General features: G+C 40.7%; 1 protein-coding gene across 1 annotated transcript; it reads left to right on the forward strand.

Annotated features, from left to right (window-relative positions):
* The first annotated feature begins 5,042 nt into the window (after nucleotides 1-5,042).
* top3b (DNA topoisomerase III beta) lies at nucleotides 5,043-21,284 on the forward strand. Its single transcript, XM_036526972.1, has 18 exons — nucleotides 5,043-5,122; nucleotides 5,404-5,592; nucleotides 11,053-11,184; nucleotides 11,347-11,453; nucleotides 11,529-11,603; nucleotides 12,206-12,402; nucleotides 12,843-12,999; nucleotides 13,353-13,466; nucleotides 13,724-13,814; nucleotides 14,068-14,222; nucleotides 14,495-14,600; nucleotides 15,254-15,400; nucleotides 15,733-15,906; nucleotides 16,441-16,569; nucleotides 17,405-17,554; nucleotides 18,211-18,311; nucleotides 20,135-20,336; nucleotides 20,800-21,284. Exons 2-18 carry the CDS (start codon nucleotides 5,523-5,525, stop codon nucleotides 21,282-21,284), a joined length of 2,592 nt encoding a protein of 863 aa, XP_036382865.1. The 5' UTR covers nucleotides 5,043-5,122; nucleotides 5,404-5,522.
* The last annotated feature ends 202 nt before the right edge of the window (nucleotides 21,285-21,486 follow it).

Below are 21,486 nucleotides of genomic sequence, written 5' to 3' on the forward strand. Positions count from 1 at the left end.
CACTTCCCCCCTCCCCCCAAGGAATACCAGAGCTCATCTGTATATGCTTAAAGTTCTAAATACAAAGCTGTGCCAAAATCAATGCAAGCTAATCAAACCTCAACACTTACTGCTCCATGTTATCCTGCTTGATGGAACAGCTGCAAAGGACTAACTATGCATGCATTGTCAAATGTCTCTTCCGCTGCAGTGAGGTATGATAAAAGGCTTGGGTCATTTTATATGTATAAAATTTAAACCTAGCAAAAGTGTTTGGTTGGACTCACTATTCAATTACGTATCTAAGGGCTGCTGATTTGGTGTGTTTGGTGTATTTAATATCAACTAAAGACTGCCTCTGGGGTTTGTTTTGTTTTGAAATGTTGACTTGTTTGGGGAAAATGTAAAATTAATTTCAAGCATAATTTAGATACTCATGTTAAAAGACGATTGGATGTGAGGCCAATGATCATCCTTTTAGAACACATTTGTTACCCTTTAATAGCTTGCTAAACAAGAGAAATGGGTGTTTTTACGTGAGATGAGAAATCAGTGATACCAGAACCAATGTCATGAATCAACAATGAAATAAACTTACTCAAGCCGATCAGGGATCCAGATGGTATGGTAATCCTAAAAAGCAGGCAAATACTGTTATAGGATACCAGTGTGAATGTCAACATTTAACTTTGCACAGAAGACGTTCAAACATTCTTTACTGGAAGCAGGTGAATGTTGATCATCCCACATGGGTTTCAAGGACACTTGGCTACATATGGTTGCATACAAGTTCACTTTATCAAAATATGACCACTGAGAAGGCAAAATCCTCAAATCAATGGTAAGTATTACCAACATCAAGCTTATCTACAATTGTTATAAAATGAACATTGTATTTGTCTAACCTGGTATTTTTTTGAGATGTTAAAGTGAGTGAGAGGGGTAAACTTGAAGGATGCTGAAACTGAGACAAGAAAAGAAAATCTGACTAAAATAAAATACAATTTCACACTGAATGACCCAATGCAACTCTAACAAATTAAGTAATTAAAACTACAAATGGGCCTGTTTTGTGATGCACTGAATTTAATGAGCATATATTACATAAGCTTCATGCACTTAAGTTAGCACAGTCTATGCAAACATCGTACCTGATGCAACCATTTGTATTTTATTTTAAGAGCAATGCAAAAAAAAAAAAAAAAAAAAAAAGGATGAGTGGTACCCTAGTCGACAGGAGTTTCCATGGCAACCAAAACATTGGCAGCTCAGCATGGTACTATGTCAGAAAATGCTCACATTTTTTCACCATTTTCGTTTGACTGCATCAAATAAGAGCTATCCACATTATCCATTCACCTGTAATCTGTAGCTGATGTTGTTCAGAGAGTTTCTACCACAGACAATTGTTCAAGAAATCAATACCAACAGGAGGTTTATTTATGTTCCACGCAGACCGCACCCATTTCCTTCAAACCTTTACTACGCGCTAAACCGCAAGGGTGCCAAATCTTTTCGTTCTGAACTGGAATTCATATAATATTGGAATACTGGATTTCCAATAATGTTCCACCGCACGTGAGTTTTCAAGAAATTAAATCGGTCAAACGTGGTGGCAAAGTTTGATTATTCATAAAATTCCGAAATGCCCTACACCGCTTTTCTGACGTGCACACCACATTATGTTAATCACCGACCTTGCTGTCCGGCGCTGATAAAGTTATTCATTGACCTCACAATTTGCAGCTGACTGACCAGCCTTTGGACTGACAGACCCAACAACCGAAGCTGAAAACATGTGCAGTGGCTGAAAGGGCCATACAAAATACGGAAGTGAATGTTCAACAAGAACATCTGTAGCAGTGCTTTACTTCTAAACGAAAGTTACTTTCTACAAAATTTGTAAATCACACTATTGTAAGTATTTTTCGAATTATATTATTTAAAACATAGTAAATGCTACGTTTACAAGAATTAAATACATTTCACAGATTTACCTACACAATAAAACATTATAAACCAAATATCCATAACCACCTGTAGTCTTATACAGGCTACATCTTTCAAACGCTATCATTGCCTCTCAAAATATATTATTTTGTTAATTATAATTTGTTGTTGTGAATAACTTTCAATTTTGGAACACTAAGTAAATGTATGAACATTAAGCTTTGCATTGATCAAAATCTGTTGCTGCTAATGTGAATGTTTCTGGTATTTTGTACTGTAAAGTAGGCCTACATTCTTATAACATATTTTAAAATAATAACTCAAGTAACTCAAACCATGTTTATATAACAAAACCATAAAATTGCATTACTTGCACCTCAAAAGTTTACCATGTGAGGTAAACGAAAAAAATAATTATTTCCATTCAAAACAACTCACACCACAGACTTTTAAATGTAAGACACTTTACAGATCATTTTTCACATATCAAAATAAAAATGCACTCTATTGCTGATTATTAACTACATAACTGATCTTAACAGATTTAGTGAACCAATGTGCTTTCTTGCAGAAAACAATACTTTTGCAATTTGCAAACTGCAAATTCAGTTGTAAAAATAACTGGTACAATAAAAATGCACACACATAAGCACACACATAAGGTAACTGGCTACTTGAAACTGAATAATGAATGTATGGTAAGGAAACACTTTATGCAGCTACCTTTACAATATTGCACACTACAATGGAGAGGCATATCAGAACATATTCATAATTATAGACATGTTATTTTCAAAGGTTTGATTTTAACAAAGAGATCACACAGGAATAGATATATAGAATGGGTCCATAGACCAAAGCAACAAGAAAAATTAAACATATTTAACAACACTACAGCTTTATGAAAACATTGTCAGCTATAAATATCAAACATACTAAAAAACAGAGCAGTTCAGAGGTGTGATGAGGACATAATGGTAATGTTAGATCAGAATAATGCAAATTGAACAGGAAAGTTTATGTTAATTCTTTTGTGTAATTTCTTTTGAGACAATATGAGCTTTATCAGTGCATCCATGGAAAATTTGCTAATGAACATTTTAACTGTGCAATTTTACTCTTACTGGATGCAAATACTTGTCAGGATTTTGGGAAAAGGTCCTGTCGTCTATGTACTGTACTGTGTGTTTACTAAAGTATTTACAAATGTAAATAACAAAAATGCATTACATACAATATTAAATACATAGACATTTTTTAAAGAAGACGATGCTTTGAAAGGCTAGTAAGTGGTCTGTAACAATATGTTTTAAGAATGAATTAATAATGAAATGAATGACAAACTATCTAATGACCCATCACGTTTAGCTTGACTGTTACGTAACTTTGGCTTGGAGAAAGATGTTCCTTTGAGGGCGAGCATTCTTACCTTCACCTCAGACAGAGTGAAAACAAAGAAATACATCTTCGCATGTGATGAATGTGATGAATGAAGAAAGTTTAGTTCAGATTATCTGGTAGGCATCCTTGTGTATATTATCCCATACTGCTAATATCACCTTTTTGAAAAACTTTTGCAATCAATTTCTATATTACATGTAACTTAAATTCTCATTGTATTTTTGTCTCCAAAGCAACTGACATGATACCAGAGTGAATATTTATTGTCGAAGCTTTGATTAAATCAACGTGTTGAGATGAAAGGAGTGCAAAAAACTGAATTACTAATGAGTGAAATAAGGACATTCGATGGATAAATTCCTGTATAATTAGTGATAAGTTCAACCCTACTCATGAATCATTGAACATAAAGAAAGACATTAATAAATCTGACCTTTGTGGTTTGTACATAGCTTTAAATAATAAATATAAGCAACAAAATTATGAGTTTGGTGGTCACCAAGGTTAACATAATACTTGAGAGACAAGTTCATGTCAATTTTAAAATACTGTGCAAGAGAAAGAAATGTGCCTCTTCCTAAAAGCTGTTATTCAAAGAGGGCTAAACTACAGAAGGAATGCAAGGATGGAGGGAAATAACCACACCCCACAACAGCAGCTGACTTCAGAGGTACCCAGGCTTCACAGATTGGGTTTGCTGAGCCATAGGACAAGTGTGCAACATGTTTGCCTCAACTTCAGGGAAAACTTTACAAGGATATTCTTGTTAGTATGATTTCTTTTTTTATTATTACTGTGGATTCATTGCATTCACAATTACAGTCTGCTTCCTGATAATTTTCTCTGTAATTCCAGTGTCACAACATCCACTGATTTGATCAAGATCAATTTCATCCATCCAGGCTTTCAACTCTGTGGTGGAAAAGTTAAAATTTCTTGAACTGGAAAGAGTGCTTTTCCCTGCTCCAGAGCTCCAGAGCAGAGAATGTCTCAGATTCAACAAGATGTATGGGGAAAGGGGAAACATGGCATGTGTAATTTAGCACAGGACTGTCCCATGCACTAAGTTGCATCTCAAATAAACTTTTCCCTACACTACATTTATGATAAACAACTGAGTGTATTTCCAACATGTAGAGTATTTGAATTGCCCATTTTTCCTGTCGCAGTTTTTTTTTTTAATGGTGATTAATTTTTCCAGCCACAGACTTATAATAAGTGTGTGTGTGCGTGTGCGTGGGAGTGTGCTCAATTAATCTTCCTTACAATGTCCAGAATGGTCTTACTGAAGGGTCACTGACAACTCTTTGCACTGATTGACAAGAGCTGTCAATCATATATGGAACTGGATCATTCTGATAACTATTTAGGATGAACTCCTTAATTTAAGATAATAATATCTATAATCTACACAGGGCTGTATTTTATATCAGTCTTGCATCGATTCAGAGATACCAAGAGAGACATCACACTTTTTCTGTTCCTGGTCCGACTTTAAAGTTCCGGTCGCTGTATATGTAGTTAGAATGAAAGTGTACCGGTATTATAAATAGCTAGTTCGTTTATGTGTTAATATCAAATAAACAAAGTAAGTTTTGTGCCACCACAGAAGGTTCAAAGCAAACTGTAGATAGGGAAACAGCGTCGTTACCATTGGGTTACGTGAGTTTTGATTTCATTCATTTGAAATTTCTGCCTTTCACCCGGAAGTACTTATCCAGCAAGTGGGTATCATGGCACTCTTTTGACATCTAATAGCTGCAGTGTTGTGTTTGATGTCTTTGTCATCGCAGTGAGTGTCTGTTACTTTATTTCTGACGGTTATTGTCTTGTGTCAGAATATTAGTGCTACCTAGAACCGAGGGACCATTCTCAGTTAAATAAATATATAGCTGGAGAATATACTAAAACTCAGGCAATGTTGAACAGCCAAGCAACATCGCAGCTACTTAACGTTAGCCAGCAGTGTTCCTAGCTGTAACATGCAGGACCAAACAGAAGCTTGCGAGGTACATCATTATCCTTTGTGGTAGCTAGCTAGCTAACTAACTAACCTGTTTGTTTTGATTGTAGATATTGAAGAAGAAGCGCGCCAGTTGGGGACAGACGGAATTATTATACCTAACGTAGTTAGCTAGTTACCTAGTTAGCTAAAGTTTGCTTCTGCTTGCTGGTGTCCAGAATTGTGTACAATGAGGACCGTCTTGATGGTCGCAGAGAAGCCGTCATTGGCACAATCCATCGCCAAAATTTTATCCAAAGGTGGGTGTCCCTAAAAAATATTAATTGGAAACAATCAGCTGTTCGGTGTAGGCCACACATAATTTAGAGAAAAGTTAGATATCCCCAAGTAACCTTGCTGTCCCTGAAAGACGTTTACACCATTGCACATGCACATATTTGTAAGTGGAACTCGTCGATGAGCATATATACTTTGTGCTGTCCTCCCAAAAAAGTAAGATTTTAAGCTTCAAAAGGCATACGAGGTTGAATTAGACTGATTAGACATTTTGTTCTATAGTACAGTACACGTAAACAGACAGTACACGTTTACCATTGCATGGACAATCAAGTGGCCCTTGATTTATGATGGGGGCAGCTAGAGTTGTTTCAAGTTGTATGATGTCAACATGCATTTACAGTACCTAATAAAACCACACAATCTAGTGATTTCAGTTACTTAGACTGAACTATATAATCTATCAAACGAGCTGCACTCTTGTGTCCTCTTGCTGTACTTTATTGCTTGCCTGGTGATTAATTAGTGAGTCGCTACATTACCTGTCCGCTGTATAGTGGACTGTGTTGAGCTAACTTAGCTTTAGAAAAGTTCTAGATTGCTAGCTGTTTGTTTAAGCAATTCTTTTCAAACAGCTGGCCAGCTAACATCAGTTACAATAGCTGGGTCAAGGTCTCTTCCTTCACTGGCAAGTAGCGAGCTAGGCAAAATTAGGAGTGTAGAATTTATGTAATGTTATTGTTTCCATTTTTGCTGGAATGATGTACTGAGGTCATCCATTTTACTCAATTCTTAAGTCATTATAATTACACTGATAGGCATGGCATAGGAATCACATGTAGCTGATGGCTAGCATAACTCAATACCTAGTTTATTTATTCAAGGTACATCCCATGCTATGCTAGTATACAGGCATAATTACATAAGGTGTTGTTGCTACTGTAACATTGCATAATGTTCAGGATAGTGTAGAATAGGAAATATAAATAATCATTACAACCATTATCCATTTAATGTTACAATATGATAATGAGTCCTCTGAATAGTCTCTGCTTAACACAAGGTTTACCACTTCTAGTTATTAATTTTGTTTAAACAGGTCTGAGTCTGGTACAAATGGTGTGTCAGTAACCTTCGTCACCCACTTTGTATGCTGGCTGTTGTGATAGCTGCTTTCAATGAATTGGCCTTGGCTGAGCCAAATAATGATTGGTATTTGAAGAACATATCTACTTAATGTGATATAAATCTCAATTAAGCATCAGTTATGAATTAATATCAATTAATACTATTTTTGGTTTATAGGACTTGTGTAGCTGCTGTGTATTTTCTGAAATTGTAATTATTCACTAGACAGGTTTTATGGGAAGAAGATAGAATTACAAATTTTGCATAGTGTCCTTGACTGAAATATCATCATTGATGGTAAGCATACAGTGTAGTACATTAAGACCATTTTAGTTGCTTTGCACTGTTTTTTGAAATTACATGAACTTTTCTGAATCAAGCAAGTTTTAAGATAAGCAAGCTATAATGTTAGCAGTAGTACATTGGTAGCAGGTGGCAATTTGGACAGATGATCCCACCCATGCCTTGATTAGCCCCAGGTAAGAATTAACTGAAGTTTATCCTTATTCTTATCCTTATTAAGGTATGCTTGTTTTGAGTGGAAATATAGATGTTTTGGCACTGGGTCTGAGTGAGCAAGAATGCATCGTAATTTATCTTTAGTATATGTTTAATTATTAAATTTATTATTTATTGTCATTTCTGTTGTTGGTATCAATGTTCTGCTAATAACCCCCATTTTCTGAAGTCCTGATACAATCCTGTTTATGCCGTGTTATTTATGTTCTTGACATTTGTTGCTCAAAGTTAAGGACAAAGCACCATATCTTTACAGGGGCTGTAAAAATGAAGTTAAGACTAAAAAAGAATGGTGTCCACATGTTGCTCCCAAAACATGGAGGTTTAATGTTTGGAACGAACATTGACGATTTTGTGTTCATCGTGTCAAAGTGTACATATACATGTACATTGAGCATATGGGCACATATAATTTTCCCCTGTACTCCTACAGAAAATTACTTAGCATTGAGCCCAGCATGAACGCTTGCTGGGAAAAAACCTGCGAGTTGCACTGCTTCACAAGTGCCTATATTTTGGTGTATATTATGACAGAGGTTAAAGCCACCACATGTCACAGCTTTATTTAAACAACGGCCAAACAATCTGCACTTTCCTTTTATTTACAAGTCTCTTTAGCCTTTCCAGTCAACAATAGCTACTATAATTACTTTTTTCATCATGAAAACAAATAACATTGAAAGGTAGATATCCTTGTGTAAACATCCCTATAGAGTAGTTTAGACACATGTACAGTTTCAGCAAGTGGTTATTATGGTTATTTTGAGGTCTCGATTGACTGCCTGGATGTAGCACATATACAGGCTATGGTGACAGCCTCATATTCCAGAGAGTAGGAGGCGCATCTTCTGTTTTTCCTGAGTACAGGTATCTTAATAGAGATGGGGATGGTCTCTAAGCTGAAAGCACTGTCCATGTCCCTGCAGGAATGGCTGGTGAGGCAGTTGGCTTCGTAGATCACTTGTGGCACTCTTTCAAGATCAATTTTCTCCCTGAAAGGCAGAAATAAGCATGTCAGAAAAAATGTCCGGTTCTGATCCGTTAGTGTTTTGAGTAAATGTGAGTAATGAGAACGCAGCTGTACTGATAAATCGCATGTGAAAGAGATTTGAATGAAACTAGCTGAATAGATTAAATTCATAGTTTTCAGAATATTTGTCATTACCATTGTCCATAGTGAGAGAAAATTTGTCGTGTGCAGTACCGAAACTGTGCAGCCTACTGTTAAAAATAGGAGTGAAATAATATTTAGTCTGCTTCTGAGACTCATCAGGACTATTGTTATCTGTGAGAATTACGTACATTTAACGTTATAGTTTTCTTACTGAAAATGTAGGTGTTTTCTCTGAAGCTTCAATTATATGCCTACTGTATTATGCCTCGTATACAAAGAATACTCTTCCATCCCTCTTGTTAGCAGTAACATTTCTGGCACATGTGAAAAGTAGTTCCTTCAAACAACATGTGTTAATTGAAGATATAAAGCTACTTTTTTCCACTACATAGTTGCTTTTCAATTATTTCACTTGGTAACCTCATTTCATGACAGAACTTTGATTAATATTCATTCAAATGTGTAACTGATGAATGAATAGTATATCTTCCATGTTTTACACAAATTGCCTCAAAGGGTACAATCTGTGGCCAGCGTCTGCCCACTCACACATATCGCCAGGCCGCCACGCTCCTTTCGTTGATGCGGTTGGGCACGTCGATGAGGTGGGAGTGGTACTCCTCCAGGCTAGCCGCGCAGAACGTCTCATCCACACACCGGCTGTTCAGCGGGTTGCCGTGGCCAGAGCTGAAGGCCAGCAGGACAAGGCAACAGAGCTGCACGAGCTGCAAAATGTAGCAGATGACCGTCAGCCATGGAAAACTGTGGTGTTGTCGTCCAGGCAGTCATGCGTGAGAGAGAGTGTGTGTGTGTCTCTGGGACCAACTCCCTTCCTAACAAGCTTGCAGAACCATTAATGGAGGGGTTCAAGGGAATGGGACTCCACATTTGCATATACTCTTGAGATGAGATGTAAATTGTGAAATAGCTGTGGTAATGTCCATTAGCCCAGACTGGCAGAAGCTGCTGTGTGCTGAGAGCTCTGTTTGTGTCCCTATTGAGCACTCTTCAGCTCTAGGTAGATTTTTAAATGTGCCATATGATGGCGGTTAAGAAATAAAAACTGAAGTTACTATATACTACTTCTTGTAAGGATAACGGTGAAAGTAATTGGTCTAATACAGTGATTAAAAGCCAGTACAAGCCAGTATGAAATGTTTTTCTTACAACACTGTTTGCTTGTAAGAATGAGAGCTTGTACAAAATGTGATCCACACTGATACAATGTTTTATTTTTCAAATATTTGTCTGTAAGAGTACTAAAAGATATTTGGATTAGAATTCAATTTCAATTAGAATTCAACAAATAACATTCACAAAGGAGCAACAAAGAAAGTTGCATAAAATAACAAATTCATCGATATTAATTTTCCTGCAGTGAGTCTCCGTGCAGTGAACAGTCATGCAGACAGAACTAGAGCAGGGTGATTCAGGGCTGATTCATTTGAGTACTAAGCTCTTTGTAGCCATCGTATAATTGGCAGAGATGGTGGTGCAGCATAGTGGTAATGACAGGGCTCATAATCAAAAGGTTGCTGGTTCAGTTCCCTGCTGGGGCTCTGCTGCTGTACCCTTGGGCAAGGTACTTAACTGAGAATTGCCTCTGTATCCAATGGCAAAAATGGATAACATTTAAAATTGTAATCTATATAAGTCACACTGGGTGAGAGCATCTGCTAAATGATAGTAATGTAATCTAATTGAATATAAGCTTAAATGGTAAAGTACATCCTAATATAATGACATTCTAAACAACTGTTGTTTGTAAACCACAAAGAGACAAGAGACAAGCATTAAGAACCACCATGGTTTTCAGGTAATTGTTGTGCCTAACATCTGATGACCTCATCAGTCCATGAGTCTAATTAGTACCAAAGTCCTGAACTGATATGTTCATCCCTTAAATTTCTCAATGAGTAATCATAATTGAGCACCAATGTGAGCCAGACCAGTTGAGGTAGCAGGAACAAATGTGAAGCTGATGCCCTTTTCAGTCTAGTGCCTGCCTAAAATAAGAGAAAGTACCAGCTTACCTGAAGCTGCATGACTGTTTCGTATTGGTTCTGAGTCCAGTGATGTGATGCTTGGAGGTGATGCCTGGCAGAGCCGTTCTGTGTCCATCGCCCAAGCTGCCCTATTTATACAAGAAAGCCTGAATGAAAATCAACGTGTGTCCATGAGACTTGAGTGAACGTCATGGTGGAGAGTTCCAGTAATGGATGTTTTAATTTTAACCTTGCGAAGGTGTAGCATTAGCAAGCCATGTCATGCTGGTTATATTCCAAGGTTTCTTTTGAAGATGGGGGTGCTTTGCTTCATTTTTGGTAGAGGCTACAGAAACATAACTTCTGTTTCTCGCAACTCATCTTCTAGATGTCATATGGTCTTTGGCATAATGTAATTTTTCTCCTTTTTTACATATCATTCTTACCTGTTCTTCAGGGTTCTGTGTGTTCCTGTGCAGAGGCATTGCCATCATTACAGCGCAGAATTGAAAGATTTACTGTCCATAGTTTACTCCTTTAATATAATATGTCGATATATTATATTTCCCAGGGAAAAGTATGTTAATATGCATTGAATGGATGTATCAGCATTTTCTAGTTAAGTAAACAGATGGCAATGAATGATGTACAAACTGTCCAAATCAGTTGCTGAGGATGTATGTATACATGAGTTTCCATCTTTCCATTCAACTGTGTTTTCTCTTCTTTGCTGCCAGGAAGCTGTACCAGCCGCAAGGGCCTAAATGGAGCGTGCTCAGTGCACGAATACATGGGCAGCTTCATGGGACAGTCTGTCCGCTTCAAGATGACATCGGTGTGCGGCCACGTGATGAGCCTGGATTTCATAGGCAGGTGTCTGACAGATTTTTCCTCTGAGAAGAAGATTTTAGTGAGCATGTAAAAGGCCATTGCATTGAGGCCATTGCAGCCTCCATCAGTTTCTATCTGTGTGTCTTTGTTGTATCTTGAAGGCAGTTGTGACTGCACAGTTAAAGTATGTGTATCCTTAGGGAAGTATAACAACTGGGACAAGGTGGACCCTGCCGAACTGTTCAGCAAGGCACCCACGGAGAAGAAGGAGGCCAACCCAAAGCTCAACATGGTCAAGTTCTTGCAGGTGGGCTTCAATCAAACTGTGACAGTCTTTATTATTGGCTTGCTGTGTTGTTTAAGTACCTCTCTTATTTGTCAGGTTGAAGCTAAAGGTTGTGACATGGTGGTTCTCTGGCTGGACTGTGACAAAGAAGGGGAGAACATTTGTTTTGAGGTAAGTCAGTTGCAAAGTTCTGTTGTTGGACCAATAGAAATTATACTAAGTAAAAGTGGTGTGTGAGTAATTGGGGGAAAAAAATCAGTCTTGGGTTATTTTGCAAACATTGCCTTCTGTGTCAACTGCATTGAAGTTTCTATGTGTTGTTTTACCGCAGAATTCCCTAATATGTAGAAGAACAAGAGTACAACATGAATCAAAATGTCCTGTTAAACTGGGAGGCTGTGTATGTGTTTGCTTTGAGTGGTTATTTAATTGCTCTTGTCTTTGAACACGATAGCAGTTGTGAACATTAACCAGTTTTAGCATTTATCTTATATCTTTATATCTTTATATTTTTATCTATCTTACATTTTTATATTTTTAAATCACGATCTATTTTACAACTACTTGCTTTTATTAAAGTGTTAGAGGGCTGGTTAGGGTGTGTGTAGTCTGAATAGGTGTGTTTTGAGTTTGCACAGAAAAATGGACAGTGATTGTACTGTTCTGACAGTTGTGGGGAGCTTGTTTCACCTCTTGGAGGCAGGGGTAGAGAAGGGACTTGAATGAAATGAGCGACCAGTGCTGGTCTGTGATGTCATGTCGTGACACCGCAGGTTCTGGATGCCATCCTGCCATTCATGAACAAATCCTACGGGAGCGAGAAGAACATCTTCCGCGCCAAGTTCAGCTCCATCACAGACACGGACATCTGCAATGCCATGAACCGGCTCGGGGAGCCAAACCGGAACGAGGCCCTGTCAGTGGACGCCCGACAGGAATTGGATCTGCGTATCGGCTGCGCCTTCACTCGGTACGGCTTTGTGCACGTTCATGCGTCACGCCACGTATGTCGGCCGTGACAGGTAGAGCAGACGTGAATGATGCTGTGGGCACTTCGGTGACACACTGTGTGAAATGAATCTGCATTCCTAAAAACAAGTAAATTGCATGCTATTGGGAAGTATGAAATAATTAGTCCATATGCAACGGAACTCTAAAATATTATCAAAGTTTTTAATATTTCTGCAAAAAAAATTTCACACTGTTAAATATGTTGAATTTTGAAAACTGAAGAAGAGGGCAAAAGGCATTGTAGGCCTTGTTACCAGATAATCTTCATGTTAGATTATGCCAGAATTTAGTCTGTCATTGTATGCAGGCTGTTTGCATACTCAGGTATGTTTAGCAAAGGCTCCACTTGTATTACTTTATTTGAAGGGAGATCCTTTTTCTGATGCCTTCTGTTTTCAGATTCCAGACTAAGTATTTCCAAGGGAAATATGGGAACCTGGACTCCTCCCTGATCTCATTTGGACCCTGCCAGACTCCGACCCTGGGCTTCTGTGTGGAGCGCCATGACAAGATCCAGTCTTTCAAGCCAGAGACATACTGGGTTATCCAGGCCAAGGTGTGTACACTCTCTGTAACCCCCAGAATGAGTGATATACTGGGTCATCAGGCAATGGTTTATGCATCTCTGTCATCCCTGTAATAAGTGGCATTACCAGGTCATCCAGACGAAGGTCTGTATGCTCCCTGTCTCCACCAAAACAAAGGGGCAAAAATGGAACCCAGTGAGCCGTTCTCTCTGCTATTTGTTTTGACTGACTTCTCATTGCAACCTTGCTTAGAGGTGATGTACAACCTGTCATTGAATGTGTAGCCTTGGAGTGCCACATATGATGTTCTCCATGGTGAGGTATTCTGTGTTAGTGTGCACCTCCAATCCCGCTCGAGCCTTAAGATGGCCTTTCTTTATAGGTGTTCAAAGGAAAAGAGAGTCCCCTCACATTGGACTGGGAACGTGTCAGAGTATTTGACAGGGAGGTTGGCCAGATGTTCGTCAACATTGCTAAAACGTCAAGAGAAGCCAGGGTAAGAGGTCTTCGTTGTGCCTACCTGACCTATCTCTCCATACGGTCTCCAGTGGGTTTATTTTCCCATTATTTTTTATAGCATATGCCCCTACCCATTGACTCCAGAAAATATGCATGTGTCTGGTTTTGGAAGCCTATATCTGTTGCAGCTCATGCCTAATGCCTGCAGGACTTTAACCTTTTGAGACACATGGTGGCCATCCCTGTGTTCGATCACAAAATGCAGAACATTTCTTATCTTCTGTGAACCTGCAGGTGGAATCTGTGAGCAAGAAAGAGAAGGCCAAACAGAGACCTCTGGCTCTCAACACAGTGGAAATGTTGAGAGTAGCCAGCTCAGCTCTTGGTAAGCAGCTAAAATCACATTTTATTTGACAGGCACTTAATATTCTATACCAAATGTCTACTCCTTCATAAGTGCTGCGTATGCTAAAGTGCTGAATTCAGTAATGGGGAATTCTTCAGTATTCACACCAACCTGTGATCAGACACTATCTGTCTTTGGGTCAGTGTTAGGTATCTCTGTTTGACATTCATGTATTTGTTTCACTGTAAGCAGACGGCATACAGCACATACACATTTGCTGATGTTTTTCAAGGTATGGGGCCCCAGCATACCATGCAGATAGCCGAGCGCCTCTACACTCAGGGGTACATCAGTTACCCCCGCACAGAGACCACGCATTACCCCGAAAACTTCGACCTCAAAGGCACCCTGCGCCAACAGGCCAACAACCCCTTCTGGGCTGACTCGGTGAGTGTTCCCATTCAGGCCGACTGAATGTGGGATACTGCAGTGTTGGGACCTGAGCAAGATTTCATCAAGATTTTACCTGTGCTCTGTCCTTTTTTCTATATTTTCCTTGCCAGTTCCCCGTTTTTCATGGGTGTTTTTGGTTAGGGTAGTGTCTAATGTGTATCCTGTGTAAGGAGTTTTTAGGAATTCAAAATATTTCTTTGAGCCCTTGCAGCCCTCCTGGAACCCTTTCTAGCTCTTGTTGGACCCTGGTCTTTCTGTCCTCCCAGGTAAAGGCGTTGCTCGCAGAGGGACTGAACCGTCCTCGGAAAGGGGTGGATGCTGGGGACCACCCGCCCATCACCCCTATGAGGGCGGCGTCTGAGAGCGAGCTGGGTAGGTGCAACATCACGCTGGAAACCAAAACCTATGTTCCTCACCCCTGCATTCTCTTAATGTGACAGCCACTAGTACCCCTGAGGAAATAATGTCTGTCTTATTTTAGCAAAATATGTATTTATATTTGTAATTTTGTGTGTATACATGTATTTATATACCTTGTGTATGTATTTGTCTTTGTGTGTGTGTATAAATATTTGTACAACAGCTTTAAAAAATGATGGATTCTAGCCATGCAATAAGAGGGCATGTAGGTATGGTAAGTATTCATATAGCTGTCCTGCAAAGTATCATTTCTTAAAAGGTCTTCATGGTATTATGTTATATTAAGTAGTATGTACTGCTGAAGTACTGCAACTCTATGAGATATTGCACTTTCGGGTGTAATGGCACCAATTGAGATGACAGTCTCTACTCATGAGATGTATCACATGCACTGTTCAGCCTTGCATAGGTTTGCAGGTTACACAAACACACACACATACATACTTTTGCTGTGTATCTCTGGGTATTACCGGGGTACAAATCACATTGCTAAATATATACACAGTTGTCAAAATATTTAAATTTCTGATAAACAGACATGACCACCTCCTTTTTGGCTGAATGACTGACAATAATCTCAATTGTTGGGCTTCTTCTTTGTGCAGGAAGTGACGGTTGGCGTCTGTATGAGTACATAACACGGCACTTTATTGCAACGGTCAGCCACGACTGCAAGTATCTCCAGACCACCATTGCCTTCAGCATCGGCACAGAGGCCTTCTCTTGCACCGGCAAAACTCTGATATCAGCTGGTAAGGTCTGCCACCATCAGCTGGTCTGGTTAAAGAATATCATATGATCAATATTTTTTTTTTTTTTTTTTACCATTGTCTTTGATTATTTATATTCAGTCAGAGCATGATATTCATGTCCAAAAATGTGCAGAAAATCACCAAAACACTTGAATTTTTGAAACAGTTGAATTTTTTACCTTAAAGCCTGAGAAATACTTTTGCTTTAAGTATAGCTTTGGAGAAGATGGACACAGTAGATATGTTGGCTGTTTTCTCCTTGACTGAATCCTGTTGTGTCTCTTCCAAAGCAACAAGGTCAAAATTACCGCACAACCTTTTATTCACACCAGGCTTCACAGAGGTCATGCCCTGGCAGGGCATCCCGGATGAGGAGAGCCTGCCGGCCTGCGAGAGGGGGGACGCCTTCACGGTGGACGAGGTCAAGCTGCTGGAGAAGCAGACCAATCCCCCCGACTATCTGACAGAGGCGGAGCTCATAACGCTAATGGAGAAGCATGGCATTGGTGAGAAGTGGTGGAGTAGCCCAGGGTAGGAAAAAGGAAGGAGTCAGGGAGACCGAGCCATAGAGAGGGAGCGAGGGATGAGGGCAGCCGAGAAAAGAAATGAATGAGGGGATAAACTGAATGAGGTGGTGTGAGGGTAAGAAAGAGAGAGAGAAGAAAGTAAATAAGGGAGAGAAAATGAGGTAGCTGAAAAAGTGATCAGGTGAAAGAGAGGTGAAAGGCAAAATGTAATGAGAGAGAGAAACATGCAAGGATTTTTACCTCATCACGATATCCACTGTGTCTTTTATGCTGAAAGGTTGTGAAGCCCTCTACAAATTTACCATGTGTCATTTGTGTTGAATGAAGTGTCGAGCTGTTCACACATCCGCTAAGGCCGAGCGACTGGGCTCTTTGCCCAGCAGTATGCACGAGTACCATTGCTGTGTGAGAGGCAGGCAGCTGGAGGCACGTGGCCCATTGCCTGCTTGAGACTTCAGCTTGCCTTCCTGTGCCTTTTTCAGTGCCCCCTAACTCCCTCCCTCCCTCTCACAGGGACCGATGCCAGCATCCCTGTCCACATCAACAACATCTGCCAGAGGAACTACGTCACGGTGGAGAGCGGCCGCAGACTCAAGCCCACCAACCTAGGCATCGTGCTGGTGCACGGCTACTACAAGATAGGTGAGTGCGGGTTAGAGCAGTCTCCTCACTCTTGGTCCCTGGTCTTTGGTTCCCCAGCTACCCGTAAGACTACGAACAGAGCTCAAACAGGGGAGGGGCTGTTGGGAGTTTGAGTCATGCAGCAAAGTACTTAATTGGCCCCCATTTTGGCCTTCCTGTACTGGACGATCATTGTAGCAGTGACAGATTCACATTCCTGGCCTTTTTGGATAGATTTCTATGCAAAGAATAGATGTGTCCCTGTGTGTCATGTGAACAAGTAGCCATGTGGACCTGCCCGAGTAAACGCATACATCATTCTCTCAGTTTCGCTAGTGTCACTGAAACGCTGACAGACTGTGACATTTTGTCAAAGAGTAGAGTTTGGGTCATGATGAGAAAGTTGTGTGAGGTATTATGTAGTTATGTATGTGGTAGCCAGCTAATAATGTTAGCACTTTGTAGTTCTTCATATTTAGTGCTTAATGTCCCATTTATATTCAGTTTACAATCATTCCAAGTTTCAGAAAGGATATACAGGTCACATAATGCATGTAAATCTGTGACCGACAATTGTTTTTCATTAAATCATTTTGCAGTTGGTTATATTTATTGGCTTTCTTTTTCTTTTTCTATTTGTGGTTAAGATTGTTTCCTTCATGATATAGTTCAGATAAGGTTAAGTTTACATAAAGTTATTTCAGGAATATTACATTTATTGTGATTCATTGCCATTTTGGTGTTTGGTGCTGTTGAACTAAACTGACAACTGAACAGTTTTTTTTATTCTTTCTTTTCACCTTGACTCAGTTTGTGTGTGTGCTTATATGCGTTCCTTTATGTTTGTGTGCTGCAGATGCGGAGCTGGTCTTGCCGACCATCCGCAGTGCAGTGGAGAAGCAGCTGAACCTCATTGCTCTGGGCAAGGCCAACTACCAGCAGGTGCTACAGCACACCCTGGACATCTTCAAGAGGAAGTTCCATTACTTTGTGGACTCAATCGCAGGTGAGTCAATGAGAGCAGCAGGCAGGGGTTTCAGCTCCAGCTTCCTGTTCAGCTTTCTGCTGTTCTTCAGGGTGTGGAGTGGGGCCTATACCCACATACAGTTATACAGACACACAACACATAACACGCATACAGTAGTACACAGTGCACAGTGGTATGGGACAATTGAGACACCAGGTTTGTAGTAGTATATTATCACTACCGTTGTGCCTTTTCAGTTTTACCCATAAGGTTTTTTTTATTTTGGGCATTTTTATTTATGATGAACTTCCATCCATTTTCTTTTTATTTTTTCATGAAGTGCAACTTTTCAAATGACTACCAGCCACCAAATTATCAGAACTGTCAGTTCAGCTTATTTCCAGGCTCCATTGACCACTTACCGAGTCTGCTGATAACAGTGAAAGAAATGGACAAGTCTATTAAGACAGATTGAAATTGAAAGTGTTACTGTGAATCCAACAATATTACCGTGCAGCATTTTTATTGTAAATATTCTGCATTATACACCCAGCAAATGAAAATGAAGGAGAGTGTGAATCAAACACCATGAATCACAGAGCCCTTCAGATTTTACAGAATTCAGAATCCCTTAGTCACCCACATGGAGCTTTGACTCTGCGTTGCTGATTTCCCTATTCTCCGCTCCCACCCAGGCATGGATGAGCTAATGGAGGTCTCCTTCTCACCCATCGCGGACACAGGGAAGCCTCTGTCCCGCTGTGGAAAGTGTCACCGCTTTATGAAGTATATCCAGGTGAGCGCATCCAGGGAGCCGACCCCTTTCACCGCCCAACCCCTACCCAGATACCTCCTGTGCAGCTTTCCCCCATGACTCCCAGCGCCCTGGTAACCACTCAGTCGACCACTTACAGCTGTGAGTCAGCTTAGGTGGAGTGGCCACGTACCAGCCTTGTCCAAGATGGTCTACGCAAAAACCCTGGACATTGGGTCCTCACTGTCTGCCTGTCTCTGCCGTCCATGTTCAGAATATGACTTTGACAAATGTAAAATGCAGAAAATTTACATATCGGCAATTTGCGAACGTGGATGTGCCGGATGTTTGACGCACATCTGGCTTCATGGTCATCGCTGGCTGTTGTCCCCTCTTTGTTATTAATGCGTGTCCTTGGACTGCTAGATTGATAAAAGCTTTCACAGGGCTTCCAAAGGCCAGTTGAGGGAGGCCAAAGGGAATCGTTCTGTCCATGATGGCATTTCATAGGAGGTGTACTCACAGAAATGAATGCATTTTGTGAAGTCACATGAATAAGTCATGAAGGTCCGAACATGCATAACCTTTTCTCGACTCAGATTAAATGGGTGCTCTTGGAGTTTGAATGTGACTCAAAGAATTGTTTGAGTCCAAGAACATTTTGCACAAATACACCCATTTCATTCAAAGTGAGTGTCTGCTCTGCAACATCTTGTGCTTACTTGCCCATATATGAATTTTCCATTGTATTAGTTCCTTGCTAATACAGTGTACAACCTAAGCAGGTTGCTGTGCTAGCCCTCGATTGGGTATGTCAAAAAAAGAGGTTTTGGTTGGTTCAGTGCATTTCTACCCTGTCTTCTGATTAGAGCTTTGCCCTAAAATACCAGAGACGTCCTTGGAAATTGTCTAAGTCTCCATACTTACAGTTTGCGAAAGAAATGCAGATATAGCTGTTTGTCAGCAGGCATTCACTGGCCCGTGCATTATCTTACACATGGACCTTGTTGATGTGCCAGCAATCACAACATTTTTTTTTTCCCTGCCCGTCATCTGCTGTAGTATTGCAGTCACTGGGGAAACATGGTCTTCAGCCTGAGAAGTGTTGAAACCAGCCAATTGTTTAAAGCAGAAAACTGTATTGCCTTAAAGCAGTCATTCCATTATTCAACAAGCTGAAAAGATTTTCTAGTTGAAGTTGATAACTGTGCACTGCTCAACTTGGTCGTCTGCCCCAGGAACAGATGCTGTAAACAGAACGAACAAAAATCATTTGCAGAAATTCTGGAAAGTTCTTCTTAAAAGTATGTAATACCATAACTACTTTGCAGTATTACTTTGCAGACACATTTGTCTAAGGCACATTGCACGGCTTAATTTTGTGCGTATATTTAAACAGCCTAATATTTATTAAAGTATCTTGACTTAAGTACATTACTCAAGGATACAGCATTGCCCCACCTAGGGCTGCAGGTTCCATTCCTTAACTACTATACCACACTGCCACTGTTTTTGGTGCAGATAATTAGCTGCGTAAACATTTACTCAGAGAGAGGAGCTTGTGGTGTAGGTGGTTTATGAACGTGGGTGGTACAGCACTGTGTTATTGAATGAAAATGATCTGCGCCTGGGGAGCAGGATGGCATAGTAGTGAGGAGCAGGGCACGTAGCCCATAGGTTACTGGTTCGATTCCCAGGCCATTGCTGTTGGGCCCTTGGACAGAGGATTTCACTTGAATTTGCCCAATAAACATCCAGCTGTATAAATAGATGACATGTAAAACTGTAAGCTATTTAAGGCTGCGCAACAAAGGTAACAAAACCTAATGTAAGGTAACGTAATGTGATGACTCTGTGTCTCTCAGGCCAAGCCCAGCCGGCTGCACTGCTCGCACTGTGACGAGACGTACAGCCTGCCACAGAACGGGGCCATCAAGCTGTACAAGGAGCTGCGCTGCCCTCTGGACGAGTTTGAGCTGGTGCTGTGGACCTCCGGCTCCAGGGGCAAGAGCTATCCCCTCTGCCCGTACTGTTTCAGCAACCCGCCATTCAGGGACATGAAGAAAGGTGGGAGAAAGGCACATGCAACAAACCTGGGTACAAGGGACACACGGCATGCTGAAAAAAACAAAAATGTAGATGTATACGTAGATGCATTGTAATAATAAAAAAAGATGTATAATAAAATATATACAAAATGAATATATAATTTATAATATCATACACTTGGTGTGGTATTAATACTTCCCAATAGTTAATGTTGTGCTGATGTTGGCCACAGTCCATGGGTTAGCTAAAGGACAACTTTGAAAATAATATACACTTGAGTCATAATGAAATATGCACGCTCTCAGATTTGTTTGTCCGCTTTTTGTTCTCTGATGATATGTCGAATCAAACTGAATGGATGTTCCGTTTGGATATACCAAGCATTCTCATGTTCTTGTATGTATTGTATAGCCAACTAATGACTAATTTTGAATTGACCCCCCCCCCCACACACCTCCTCCCCTTTTTTTTGCGTGAGCAGGTATGGGCTGCAACGAGTGCACACACCCTTCCTGCCAGCATTCCCTCAACTCCTTGGGCATTGGCCAGTGCGTGGAGTGCGAGAGCGGGGTGCTGGTGTTCGACCCCACGTCGGGGCCCAAGTGGAAGATGGCCTGCAACAAGTGCAACGTGGTGGTGCACTTCTTCGAGCACGCCCACAAGGTGCAGGTGTCGGCCGAGAGCTGCGACTCGTGCGAGGCCTCCCTGGTGGTGGTGGACTTCAACAAGGCGCGCTCGCCGCTGCCCGGCGATGAGACCCAGCACAGCGGCTGCGTCTTCTGCGACCCTGTCTTCCAGGACCTGGTGGAGCTCAAGCACGCCACCATGAGGCACCCCATGCACCGCGGAGGGCAGGCCCGGCGGCAAGGGGGGAGGGGACGGGGGCGGGGCCGCCGCATCGGGGGCAGGGGCAACCCCAAGAGGCCCAAAGACAAGATGGCTGCCCTGGCGGCGTACTTTGTATAGCCATGTCCGTGCGTGCATGTGTTGCATCGTTGCTTTTGCTCTGTGTGTTCACGTAACCACAAATAAATTTTTAAAGTAAAAATGTGTGATGTTTATAAAATATACAAGGTTCATTCCGATGTTGAGTGTAGACAACAGAATAAGAGATGCACAACCTCTACTATTGTTTAATGTACTAATTTCTATATGAACAAGGACTTAA

The sequence above is a fragment of the Megalops cyprinoides genome, chromosome 4 (genome assembly GCF_013368585.1).
Source record: "Megalops cyprinoides isolate fMegCyp1 chromosome 4, fMegCyp1.pri, whole genome shotgun sequence".
Taxonomy (NCBI): domain Eukaryota; kingdom Metazoa; phylum Chordata; class Actinopteri; order Elopiformes; family Megalopidae; genus Megalops; species Megalops cyprinoides.

Coding starts and splice junctions, on each gene's coding strand:
- top3b (XM_036526972.1), top strand. CDS start 5,523: ATGAGGACCGTCTTGATGGTCGCAGAGAAGCCGTCATTGGCACAATCC. Junction 11,454..11,528: donor ACATGGTCAAGTTCTTGCAG/GTGGGCTTCAAT, acceptor CTTATTTGTCAG/GTTGAAGCTAAAGGTTGTGA. Junction 17,555..18,210: donor CTTTGTGGACTCAATCGCAG/GTGAGTCAATGA, acceptor GCTCCCACCCAG/GCATGGATGAGCTAATGGAG.